Source organism: Gadus morhua, chromosome 14 (genome assembly GCF_902167405.1).
Source record: "Gadus morhua chromosome 14, gadMor3.0, whole genome shotgun sequence".
NCBI lineage: Eukaryota > Metazoa > Chordata > Actinopteri > Gadiformes > Gadidae > Gadus > Gadus morhua.
This window is the reverse complement of record NC_044061.1, coordinates 1,583,317-1,595,816: the sequence shown is the minus strand read 5'-3', so window position 1 is coordinate 1,595,816 and position 12,500 is coordinate 1,583,317. Positions and strand designations below refer to the sequence as shown.

The 12,500-nt window shown below is 56.5% G+C and overlaps 1 protein-coding gene across 1 annotated transcript in view; it reads right to left on the bottom strand.

The window, feature by feature from the left end:
* LOC115558879 (kinesin-like protein KIF26B) overlaps positions 1 to 11,887 on the bottom strand; it is a gene marked incomplete at its 5' end in the record, with an annotated part of 17,755 nt that extends 5,868 nt beyond the window's left edge. The window contains 16 exons of the mRNA XM_030377410.1: positions 1,932 to 2,140; positions 2,378 to 2,566; positions 2,666 to 2,901; positions 3,123 to 4,166; positions 4,267 to 4,695; positions 5,374 to 5,645; positions 6,052 to 6,240; positions 7,325 to 7,327; positions 7,735 to 7,865; positions 8,003 to 8,101; positions 8,452 to 8,640; positions 8,711 to 8,714; positions 9,023 to 9,215; positions 9,447 to 9,596; positions 10,346 to 10,696; positions 11,663 to 11,887. Of these exons, the coding sequence (XP_030233270.1) occupies positions 1,932 to 2,140; positions 2,378 to 2,566; positions 2,666 to 2,901; positions 3,123 to 4,166; positions 4,267 to 4,695; positions 5,374 to 5,645; positions 6,052 to 6,240; positions 7,325 to 7,327; positions 7,735 to 7,865; positions 8,003 to 8,101; positions 8,452 to 8,640; positions 8,711 to 8,714; positions 9,023 to 9,215; positions 9,447 to 9,596; positions 10,346 to 10,696; positions 11,663 to 11,887 (3,913 nt within the window). The remainder of the gene's footprint in view (positions 1 to 1,931; positions 2,141 to 2,377; positions 2,567 to 2,665; positions 2,902 to 3,122; positions 4,167 to 4,266; positions 4,696 to 5,373; positions 5,646 to 6,051; positions 6,241 to 7,324; positions 7,328 to 7,734; positions 7,866 to 8,002; positions 8,102 to 8,451; positions 8,641 to 8,710; positions 8,715 to 9,022; positions 9,216 to 9,446; positions 9,597 to 10,345; positions 10,697 to 11,662) is intronic.
* Positions 11,888 to 12,500: the final 613 nt, after the last annotated feature.

The following is a 12,500-nucleotide window of genomic DNA, read 5'->3' as shown; positions in this document are numbered from 1 at the left end:
AGAGAGAGAGAGAGAGAGAGAGAGAGAGAGAGAGAGAGAGAGAGAGAGAGATGGAGATGTGAGAGAGAGAGAGAGAGAGAGAGAGAGAGAGAGAGAGAGAGAGAGAGAGAGAGAGAGAGAGAGAGAGAGAGAGAGAGAGGGAGATGTGAGAGAGAGAGAGAGAGAGAGGGCTTGAAAGAGATTTTGAAAGTGTTTTCAAGTCTCCTGGTTTTCCGTGCAGCTCTTAAAGGTCACATCCACATTTAACCATTAGTATTTTATTACAGAGTACAAAAGAGAGAGAGGAGCGAGAGACTTAATGAGTTGGTGGGAGCAGAGGAACACACAGAGAGAGCCGGCGAAGGACTGAAGTAATAAAGGGAATAGGACAGGAAATATCCAACAATTCATCCTGACAGTGATGTGAGAGAGGAATGATTCCCACATCGCTCAGTCCACAGTCCCACACACACACTTTGGGGAGGTGGGAATGTGTACCCTCCCTCTCTCCATCGCTCTACCCCATCCCTCTTTCCTATTTTCGGTTCCTCTTTCACACATAAGATTCCTCCTCCTTCCTTCCTTTCTGAAGTCTTTAAAATGCCTTCCTCAACGTCTCGCTGCTCGGTGAGTCCTGTCTGAGAGTCGTTTGAACGAGATCAGACGTGACGCAGAGAACGACCGGGTGATTAAAGGATTCTGATTCTGCTGAACGGGAGCCAAACATCTGCTGCAGTATGATCCTATACCCTGGCTGTTGTCCTAGCTACAGCGGCATGCGCTAGCACACACATGAGGTAGAACCCGGAGGCAGTTGGGTTGGTAAGAGAGATTAGCCATAGCTAGTGCTCACCGGTGAACCAGTGCTGGTGGCGGACACCTGAAGCTGGAGCTGAGCCATGTGATTGGTTGTAGGTACATTATCCAGCCAGCCACGCTATTGTAATACACCATCTTCCACTCAAATCATTTTATACACCAAAAACAAACGGAAGGGAGAGCTGATTCCATCCCAGAATGAATTCCATCAGCGTGTCTGAGCAGCAGCCCTCTGTCGCGTATAGAGGCTCCTCTCTGTTGAACAGTCGGCTGCTCGGGGTCACCTTGCTTTACAGTACCTTCGCCCCTCCATCCTCCTCCTCCTCCTCATTTGCATCTCATCCTTGTTAATGGGTTCTTCAATGGGCCGTGTCTCTGGGATCCCTCCTCTGAGGGTGGGAATCACACTCGTCCACACCTCTCCTCCTGACATTCTCTTCTCATCATTTATTTGTTTGTTTTGGTTTTTTGTCGGTTTCCACTGGTTACTTTTTCTTATTAATATCAAAAAGGCTGTTTGTGTCTTAATGGCCTTATTCTCAAGGGAACAAACCACTGTATTTGTATTGTCATTAATCACAGTTACCGTCTCAAAGGATTTGGCAGGCCATATATTTATGATGATGAATTATGAAATGACTTTGACTTTATTTTTTTTATCACGTGAACCCATCACTCTCCACTGTGTTCTAGGAAAGACAATATTCACTGTTACCATGAAACAGTGAAACCCAACCCAGGTCATTGAGGAGCCGAACCCAGGACCTTGGGTCTCCTGCAGCCCCTCCGAGGGGGAACATCTGACCGGGGATCGAACCCAGGACCTCTGGGCTTCACCCTCTCTGACTCTGAGGGGTTCTCCTCACCTGGCCTCACCCTCTCTGAGGGGTTCTCCTCACCTGGCCTCACCCTCTCTGAGGGGTTCTCCTCACCTGGCCTCACCCTCTCTGAGGGGTTCTCCTCACCTGGCCTCACCCTCTCTGAGGGGTTCTCCTCACCTGTGCTGTAGCCTCTCTGAGGGGTTCTCCTCACCTGTGCTGTAGCCTCTCTGAGGGGTTCTCCTCACCTGTGCTGTAGCCTCTCTGAGGGGTTCTCCTCACCTGGCCTCACCCTCTCTGAGGGGTTCTCCTCACCTGTGCTGCTGCGGCTCTTCTTGCTGGTCTTGGAGCTCCGCCGGGAGGAGGCGGAGCTGTGCTCGCTGACCGAGTCCTGGGCGGAGGAGGTGCTGCCCGTGTTCTCGCTGCTGTCCCTCAGCATGCTCTCGTAGCCGCTGCTGCCCCCGCTGTGGTAGAACAGCGCCGTCTTGCCCATGGCCGGGGGCAGCTCGCCGCTCAGCACGCTGCTGTGGAGGGGACGATGGGACAGGGTGAGATGGTGGTGCAGCGAGGCCTTCCTGGGGCAGTCTCTCGGAGCCCCTCATCGTCAGTACCTGTCTCTCGGAGCCCCTCATCGTCAGTACCTGTCTCTCGGAGCCCCTCATCGTCAGTACCTGTCTCTCGGAGCCCCTCATCGTCAGTACCTGTCTCTCGGAGCCCCTCATCGTCAGTACCTGTCTCTCGGAGCCCCTCATCGTCAGTACCTGTTGTCGCTGGCGTGGCCGCTGCTGCAGCGCTGGGCCTTCCTGGGAGCCGTGATCTTACTGTAGGGAGAGGGGAGCGTCTGGACCACGGCGGGCTTCTCCTCCGCCTGGAGGACCGCTGCTCCCCCTGCGGCCCCACTCGCTGCTCCTGCTCCGGCGGCTGCCGCTCCACCAGGGTCTCCGGCAGCACTAGGATAACGTACAACAGAGCGGTCCAGCGTTGAGCCGTACTCATTGACCAACGCCTCATTGAACCGAGCCGTGGCGGGTCGTGTTCCTCCAACTCACCCCGCGGCCCCGGGTCCCTTCTCCTCCCCGGCCTCGGGGCCCCCCGCCGGGGCGTGGCCGCGGGCGCGGGCGCCGGCGCTGCCCTGGAGCAGCTCCGAGATGCGGCCGTTGACGGCTCTGAGCGGCAGCTTGGTGGCCAGGCTGCCGCCCCGGCTGCGGCTCAGAGACTGGGTGGACCAGGACCCGGAGGGGGGGGTCTGCTGCTGCACGGGAGCCGGTGCCACTGGGGCCTGGGCCTGGGGGGGGGGGGCAGGGGTTAGAGCCACGCATCGACGGATCAACGCTTACAGGGTTCTTACGAGAGTCACACACACACACAGCCAGGCAGCGTTGAGTGGCGGTGGTCAGGCCTCTGGTGGCCAAGCCCTTCTGTTTGATTGGTGTCATGCAACACAACACAGAGTAATGAGGAGACTGGAGAAACAGCTCATCGATGAGGCGGAGGGAGCTGCCGTACCTTGGCGCTGGCCGGCGGGCTGGCGCTGCGGTTGAAGGCCTGGGGGAGGGACTTGGTGGAGATGCTGAGGGTCTTGGTGCTGGAGGACGATAAGCTCCTGGCCTTGGGGCCGCTGGCCATCAGCAGCTTACTGACGGCGGAGATCTTGGACTGGCCGCCGCCCTTCGCCGGAGACTGCGGAGCGCTGCAGGTCCCCGGGACGGAGACGAAGCAGGAGCCGCCGCCGCCGCCGCCGTGTCCTTGTGGAGTAGAGACGGAGCCGGCCCGGGAGAGGCTGCGCCCGCTACGGGGCATGGTGCTGTCCCCCCTCGCTCCTCCTCCTCCTCCCTTCAGACTGCCGCCCCTCTCCAGGGAGAAGCAGTCGTACTGGGGGGTCCCGCCGTGGTGGCCGTGGGCCCTGCCCAGCGAGTTGGTCCTGTTAGCCAGCTGCTCCAGCTTAGCGCTGAACAGACGGCTGCTGTCGGCGCTCGGGCCGCGTTGTTTGGCCATCGCCGCGTTGTTTGGCCAACCCCCGGAGAGACCCAGGTCGTCCGCGACGCTGCCGCCCAGGAAGGAGAGCCCGTGGCTGGGCTGGTGGAGCGGGCTGAGGGGGGAGCCGGCCGCCCGGTTGCGCTGGTCCAGGCTGGACTTCCGCACCGGGGGCGGCGGGGGGACCCCCCCCTTCTTGTGGGAGAAGAACCCCGCCCTGTAGCCCCTCCGGTCCAGCGTGGCCTGCGGGCTGCAGGGCGTCGACGTGGTCACGCCCAGGTGGCGGTGGTCCCCGCCGGTCTCCAGGCCGTCGTGGCGGTTGAGGCGGTGCCAGCCCCGCGGCAGGCTGGCGGTGCGGTGGACGTCGGGGCTGTACAGACCGTCTCCTTGGAGGACAGCGGCCGTCTTCTCACAGCCGTCCAACCCCCGCCTGGGGGAGGAGACGGGGACCTCGTCCGCCCGCTTCGTCTCTGCCCTCGCGCTGCACACCATCTCCTCTGACCGCATCCCGTCCCTCCCGCGCTTCAGCCAGGGGTCCTCAAAGTTCATCTCACTGCAGACGGCCGCTAGGTGGCCCTGGGCCAGGGCCGGGGCCCGCTTTGACGAGGTCTTTGTGGAAGCCGGTCCTCATCTGCGAGGACAGGATGGTGGGTTCCTGGATCATCATGGGCTTGACGGCCAGACACGGGTGGACGCTGATGACGGTCCTGAGAGGGGAGAAGGAACCGGGCCTGCCCAGGGACAGCACGCCGGCCTTACCCCCAGAGTGGGGCAGGGTCTTCAGCCTCTCCCTCGTCAGGGTTCCTCTCTCGCCCCCGCCCTCAGACAGCAGCCTCTCCCCCTCCCCTCCTCTCCGCTGGGCTCCAGCCGGGCCCTGGGGGATGAGCTCTCCAGGGGCCCCCGCTCTGGAGCACAGGCTCTGGACGGGGTCCGGGTCCGCCAGGGCCTCCCCCTCCTGGCTGTGGGTCTGGCTGAAGCTGTGCAGGGACGTCTCGGCCTCGCTGCCCACGCTCAGGTCACTGAGCCAGGAGGAGATGGAGGAGGCCCAGCTGGGCGTCACCGTGGTGAGGGCCTCCCCCTCCAGCCGCAGCTTGGCCATGGCCACCTGCAGCACGCCACGGGAACACAGGGGGGGTCTGAGGGGCTGGGGTTCAATGGCCGACCACGGGATGGCGTTTACTGCCATTCAGCCAAACAGCTATGCAATGCTTTTAAATGTTTTTATAATACTAACACATTATTAGAATCTTAATAGGAGCAGAATTAGGCCCAATTCCATTTCTACCCCTTACCCCTCCCCCTTGTTTTGAAGGGGGAAGGGGAAGAATTTGGATTGGGCCTTAGGCCCAATCCAAATTCTTCCCCTACCCCTACCCCTACCCCTACCCCCTTCCCCCTTCCCCCTTCCCCCTTCCCCTTACCCCTTCAAAACAAGGGGAAGGGGCCTAAATGTCATTCTCTGAATACATGTTCAAACGTACTGAACCCCAGGGAGGCAGTCTGAGGGAGTACATCCTGTCAGCTGCACCAACAGGACTGCTCCCTGGGACGGGATGGGTTAATTGTTCAGACTGATTTAAAATGCTGGACATCTCAATGTCGAGTGACGGCAGGGGGCATATTTCCTGCCAACGTTTTTCTTTTTCCAATTTCCCCGGGCGGCGGAGTACGGCCGGAGACCGATGGCGGCCAGCTGCGTTAAATCACCGGCCCCTCGATGTGGTCCCGCCCCGGACAGCTCCGTGAAGTATTTGTCTTAGGGCGTAATTCAAAAGCGACTGACCTCCGCCATGGCGACCACCTCCGTCACCCCGGCCCTGGGCGCGCTGACAGCGGGCCCTCCATAATGTTCCAGGTGGGCGGTCTCCCCCCCCAGGCTGCCGATGATGCTGACGGGCAGCGCCCCCGGGCAGACCTCGCTGGTGAAGCTCACCATGCTGGGGGGCCGGCCGCCCGGCCTCCCCACGGCGTCCCGGGACACCTCCCCCGGGGTGAACAGCAACTCGTCCTCCCCCAGGGAGAGCTGCCCCAGGGGGGACAGGGTCCCGGCGAGGCCTGGGGGGGAACTCGTTACAATGAGGGGACTGGAATCAACCATTCCTTAACGTTAGTTACTACGGTGATAAGCATTAACGAACAGTGAATTAACAGTTAGCTAATGTGTCGAGTAATCGCTTCCTCGTGGTGAGGATGTTAACTCAGGTGTTCATTGTACGTTATTTATTGGGTGAGGTTTTCGTACTGTAGTGTAGTTTAGTTTTTTTTAGCTTAGGGTGGTTCCCTTAAACTAGCCTCTAGGCTAATACTACAAGCTAAAGCTTATTTCTGAGTTAACTCGTGTTATTAATAGTAACGACCGTACCCTTATAGTAACGGATTACAGAGTAACTTATCATCAAGGATTGGTTCTTTATTTCTTTCTCTCGCTGTAACTGATCGTGCAGTAAGAGGTTCTCCTCACCGTCCCGGAGCGCGTCCAGAGGGATCTGAGGAACCTCCTCGTCGCACAGCGTCTCGGCCGAGCCGTGGCTGGCGGACAGACGGCGTCCCCCCGCCGCCGGCTCCTGGACCTGGAGGCTCATCCCCACCGGCGACGCCCGGGACAGGGCAGAGTCGGTCGAGGAGCGACCGCTGTCGGCCGCCACGCTGTCTGCAGGACCAACAGGGAGGTCAGGCTGTAGGCGCTCACCAGAGTAGTTCCTCCGATACGGCCTCTAATGCAGTACCGGGTATCGGTGAGTCCATGCACCGAGCCGATACCATCACATGACTTATTTACTTCACAGGCAGAGAACATCACAAGCACTGCGGTGTTATGCTGCGTTCGTTAACGGTCGGAGGTCCTACGTGCGTTCGAGCTGCCAAGTCGGAAAAACATGGATGCTCACGCTTGACTTCAAGAATACAAATGTGCTATTACAGTGGGTGAACCAACTTCACAATGCTGTCATCGTTCAATAACACTTCAATAAGAACCAGTGCTGTGAGCAGGTACAATGCTAGATGCTGTATCGGTATGTACTCGTATCGGCAGATACTCAATTTCAGGAATCGGAATTGGTATCGGGAAGCGAAAAATTGTATGGGAACATCTGTAGCGTTTACTGTCTGTATGTTCCCTGTATGACGGAGGGTAACGCGAGGGCGTGGGGATACGGTAGCCTCCCTCCTTCTGTCACACCCTCAGGTAAAGGATCACATCTCCCCAGGAGGACGACTTGGTTTCCTGCGGCCAGAAATCGGATGCATCGACTGTTTGGACTGCAGGGAAATATGGGCAATACTTTAATCCTTAACATCAGGACACCGGCTGTATGAACGATGCTGAGACGAAATGAATAACAGGGAAACTTCACACTGGAAAGTGTTAGTTAACCACTGTGATGCGGAGGGAACAAAGGGGATTAGCAGGAGAAAGCACAGCAGATGCCAAAGAAGCTAAAAATAATAATTAAAAATGGAGAAAAACTGGCGCAACCCACCAGAGGGAAGTGGTTGGAGACCAGAACAGTCTCACTATTGTTTGGGGACGCTTATAAATTGCAACCGATTTGTTAATGATTTTAGCGCCAACTGTGAGCAGAAAACTAATTAGCAACAGCGGCGGATGAAAATGAGAAACAGCCACAATCAAGGCCACAAATAGATGAGCAAAACAAGGACAGCTTGAGGTTGGTGAGCACACACACCTTCAACACACGCTATCGACACAGGCTAACAACACGCGGTCGTACGGTCTGGGGGGGGAACACACGCTAACAACACACGCTAACAACACACGCTAACAACACACGCTAACAACACACACCTTCAACGCGCGGTCGTACGGTCTGGGGGGGGAACACATGCTAACAACACACGCTAACAACACACACCTTCAACACGCGGTCGTACGGTCTGGGGGGGGAACACATGCTAACAACACACGCTAACAACACACGCTAACAACACACGCTAACAACACACACCTTCAACACGCGGTCGTACGGTCTGGGGGGGGAACACATGCTAACAACACATGCTAACAACACACACTAACACACCCTAACAACACACACCTTCAACACGCGGTCGTACGGTCTGGGGGGGGAACACACGCTAACAACACACGCTAACAACACACGCCATCAACACGCGGCCGTACCCTCTGGCGGGGTCACTGCCTCCGTCGACTGGCCGTCCTGAGCCAGGGAGTGGGAGGAGAGGGGCGGGGTCCCGGGGATCACACCTTTCTGGGTGTAGACCTTACACCTCTGGGAGGGGGAGGAGGGAGGTCTGAGGGGGAGAGGGGGGAGGAGAGACAGGGGGAGGAAAGGGGAGGGCTTGTTTAATGAATACCCATCTCTCAGAATAATATAGAACGCAGTCTTAGCTTGCCCCTCCTCCACCCAGAGATAAACAACATGGCAGACCTGTACTCTGACGTCTTGGTCAGGCTGGCGATGCCGAGGCGTGGTGATCCCAGGGGGCGTGGCTTACTCTCCCCCACGCCGCCGGCCAGCGACTCCCGGCTGTCAGACAACAAACATCCGTCAGCCTCCCCACATGTAGGAACCCTACGATACTGATGTACACATTACATACCGCTCTGCTGAGGCTAGGGCTGCACAGTTAACTACATATGAATCCAAACTAGGATTTTTTTCCTTTGCAATTGACGAATCGTGATAGGTCATATTTAAATGATTGTTAATATTATTTCATTATAAATAAATCTGATTTAGAAAATGTCGGTAACAGTTCCGAGGCCTGCACGACCTAACTTAGTAAAACCTTTCCAGAGTTCAGAGTTCATCCAGAGCCGAGGTTCCAGCAGAACGTTCTAGCAGCCCGGGTCAAACCGGTCCGGTCCGGTTCTCACCTGTCGTGGAGGCCGGAGCCCTTGGTCCTCTGCAGGGGGTCGAAGGCGGTGGAACTACTTCCTGTCATGCTCCTGGCCCCGCTGGCCAATGAGGATCCAGAGCCGTGGGCCAGGCTGTGGATCATGGTGTGGGCTAGCTCCGCCTCCTCCACCACGTCACGGATCTCCTGCAGCTGCTGGTCGTGGCTCCTCCCCCCCCCGAGCGCCTCTGGGGGGGGGGAGGAGGAGGGGGGGGGGCTCGGCGGCTCTGGGACCCGACGCGGCTGCAGAGCGGGAGGACGGGTTAGAAGACCTTCACGTTGTCACACAGGAGAAAGTACGGCGCGCAATGTAGTCATGAGAGGATCAGAAGATACGGTGGTGTTCATCAGCAGGTTTGTTAATCCCAAACCCTCATCAAAGCTCTGAATGTCCAAACCGGGCTTGGTTTCATCTTAACAATGCAGTGTGGATTTAAGGGAGTTCAGGGAATGCAGACGGTTTGAATCCCTGAAATCAAGCAGGTGTTTGGTATCTAACCTTAAAGTAGAAACTCTCTTAAGTTAAAGTAGAAGATAAAGGGTCACCTAACCTTGTGATCCCATGTCCGGGGCAGGAACAGAACCGGGAGCAGAACCGGGAGCAGAGCCGGGAGCAGAGCCGGGAGCAGAACCGGGAGCAGAACCGGGATCAGCGGACTCCAGGAGCAGGGGGGCGGCGGCCTCTGGGTCCTGCTGGTCCTGCTGGGCGGTCGGTGGAACCTCCTCAAACGGGAACTTGGCCACCTCGAGGGATTTAACGAAAGAAAGAAAGACGGAAGGAATGCTCGTTTAGCATCAGAGTGTTTGTAACGTCACACATCTAAAAAACTACCGTAGGATTCGCCTGATCTCTTCTTGTGAACATGGCCCCTCCCACTCCTCGTTCCCCCTGCAGCTCTGTTTCCAGCCTCCACGCTTCACATGGAGGCTGTCACGTGGACGTGTCCTCGTCAGACGTCTCTGGTCTTCCTGTACCTCCTCGCTGCCGTCGATGCAGTCCAGTCGCTCCTGCAGCTCAGCGAAGGTGTTGCACTTCAGACACTCGGCCCCTTCCTCTGGGACGGGGGCCAGCGGCTGGCCCAGCAGGCACTGGGGGGACGGGTGGGCCTCACACTGGGACTGGGCCTGTCGGCAGAGAGATCACAGCAGAGTCGACCGCTGTCACAACACTGCGTGTCCAGACAGGCCCGCGCAGACATCTGAGGGCCTCGTGCGTCTAGAGCAGCTGCAGGAGTCATCAACGCTGGTAGAATACGCTCTTCACACGCACACAAACACACGTCCTGAGGTAGTCTGCTGTCTCCTTTTAGAAAGTGGGCGTTGCTTTGTTAAAGCAAAGCCGGCTTATTAAACCCTCTCTTTTCATCGCTGTCTACTTCACAACTCTTGATTTTGTACATTTTCACATCCTGCTCTTTGTGTTTGATCCTCTTCACTTTTCACACTCTCTGAATTGGCTTCTTAACAAGGACATCATGAGGCAGTTACGTAAGAGTTCTGCAAGTTCTTACGGAAACGCATGTTCAAAGAAAAATGGAAGAGTCATGATGATAGAATCAGTTATTTGTAAAATGATAACTCTTTCCTCTCCGCACTGCCGTTAATGACTTCCTCTGGACTCACGGTGCTCTGGATCAAAGCACCGACGTCAAATGATGACAAATACACAGGGTTCAAGAGCCCTTGATAGACAGTAATTATATCAGATCCCAAAGCAACACTATTCTGGAAATAATAACACCCTACTGTATGATATTTACTGAACTAATTCTCATTTGCAATATCCCCCTGCAGTACCCTGACTGAGTGTGTCGCACACAGGGTGAAGCCACCGCCAACTGACTGACCAGTGAGCGTAACCTAGGAGACCTCACCGTGCTCTGGCCCCCGGCGGTCGCGCCCTGGCCCTGGGGGGCGGGGGGCGTGGCTGGCGGCGGCTCCGCCCCTTTGCCGCGCAGCATCGCCGGGACGATGGGCACGCAGGCGGGCGGTCCCTCGTTGTCGGTGAGCTCGCGGTCGGACACGGCGGCGCCGTCCGGCCCCACGTAGATCACCGTGTCGCACGACTGCTCGCTGCTGGAGTACTCGGGGTCCGGGTCGCCGGCCAATCGCAGCAGGCCCCCCGGGGCGTCACCGCGATGATGGAAGGGCCGCAGGTGGGTGGGGCGCCGCATGCGTCCCTCCTCACAAGAGCTGTCCCCCCCCGAAGAGCTGGAGGTGTACTGCTGGGGGGGAGAGAGGGAGAGGGAGAGGGGGGAGGGGGAGGGAGAGGGAGAGGGAGAGGGAGAGGGAGAGAGAGAGAGAGAGGGAGAGGGAGAGGGAGAGGGAGAGGGAGAGAGAGAGAGAGAGAGAGAGAGAGAGAGAGAGAGAGAGAGCAGTGGGAGAGGTCGTAAATCATATTTCTGCTGATGGATCTGGGTCTCAGCTCTTCAGAGAACACTGACGAGGTTCAGAACATCTGCTGCTGGGTGCTGGGTTCCTGCAGCGTTTAATCAGGCTGGCCTGGTGGGGGGTGGGGGGGTGGGGGGGTCCACCTCCACCAGAGGGTTGTGGGTTTATCACCCGATGTCTGCCTGCAGGCTGTCTTCAGAAAGATCCCTCAACCTACCATCCATGTCTCATTAATTAACTTTAGTTGTTAATCCAGCTATAAACGTTAACTGACAATGAACTAAGGATTACTACTTGTATAAATGAATCCATTATTTAACCTAACCCACTTACCCCAACTCTCACCCTAACCCCTACATTATTTAATAATGCTTACTGCATCAATTAAAGTTAGTTAATGGCTGATATTTATTGTAAATAAGCCAATAAACTCATTGAACATAGTAACTATTCATTCAGGGTCACATGACAACACGGAGCGGTCACATGACCATCGGAGCAGTTGCATGACACCGAGCGGTCACATGACACACAGAGCGGTCACATGACAACACAGAGTGGTCACATGACACAGAGCAGTAAACAAAGCGGTCACATGACACACGGAGCGGTCACATGACACGGAGTAGTTACATGACACAGAGCGGTCACATGACAACACAGAGTGGTCACATGACACTCGGAGGGTCACATGACACTCGGAGCGGTCACATGACACTCGGAGCAGTCACATGACATTCGGAGCGGTCACATGACACTCGGAGCAGTCGCATGACACTCGGAGGGCGTTGTAGACTCACCACGGTGACCTTGGTCTTCCTCTTCTTCAGCCGCAGGACGCGGGAGGCGATCTGGACGGTGAAGAGCGTCTCGGAGAAGTCCCTCGGCGACGCAGAGATGTGAGCGATCATAGTGGTCCGGCAGTTCATGTTGCCTAGCGACTCCCTCAGCAACATGGCCAGCTTGCTGTCCCTAGCAACAGACAGGGACCAGAGCGGGAGTTGGAAGGCCTGTTTGCTTCGTCGTGCGGTTTAACGACACAAACGCACACGTTCTCCGATTCATGCGGCCAAAAATATAATATTTGGAAATAAGCCATCGCTGCCGTGGGTTACAGGCCTTTCAAATCCAGACTGGATGAATAAACACTAAACACCCGATGTATTCTCCTTAAATAATGACTCAAAGACACGATGAATCCGCTGTCCCCCCGGGAGAGCGAAGAAGTGAGGCTGGATTTTGAGAGATTATACAGGCTGTGTAGTTACACTCTCCTGGGTGGGCTGCTGCAATCTGTCTTCGCTCTCTATTTCTGTCTCCTTCACTCCCTGTGTGTGTGTGTGCGCACACGCGCGTGCGTGCGTGCGCGCGTGCGTGTGTGTGTGTGTGTGTGTGTGTCTGTGTGCGTGTGTGTGTGTGTGTCTATGTGTTTGCGTGTGTATGTGTGTATGTGTGTGGGTGTGTGTTTAAGTGTACGTATGTGTGTGTGCAAGTGTGTGTCTGTACAATGTGAGTGTGTTTTGGGTGTAGTTAGGTGCATTTGTGTGTGTGTGTGTGTGTGTGTGTGTGTGTGTGTGTGTGTGTGTGTGTGTGTGTGTGTGTGTGTGTCTGTGCGTTCCTAAACTGCCTGAATAAAAC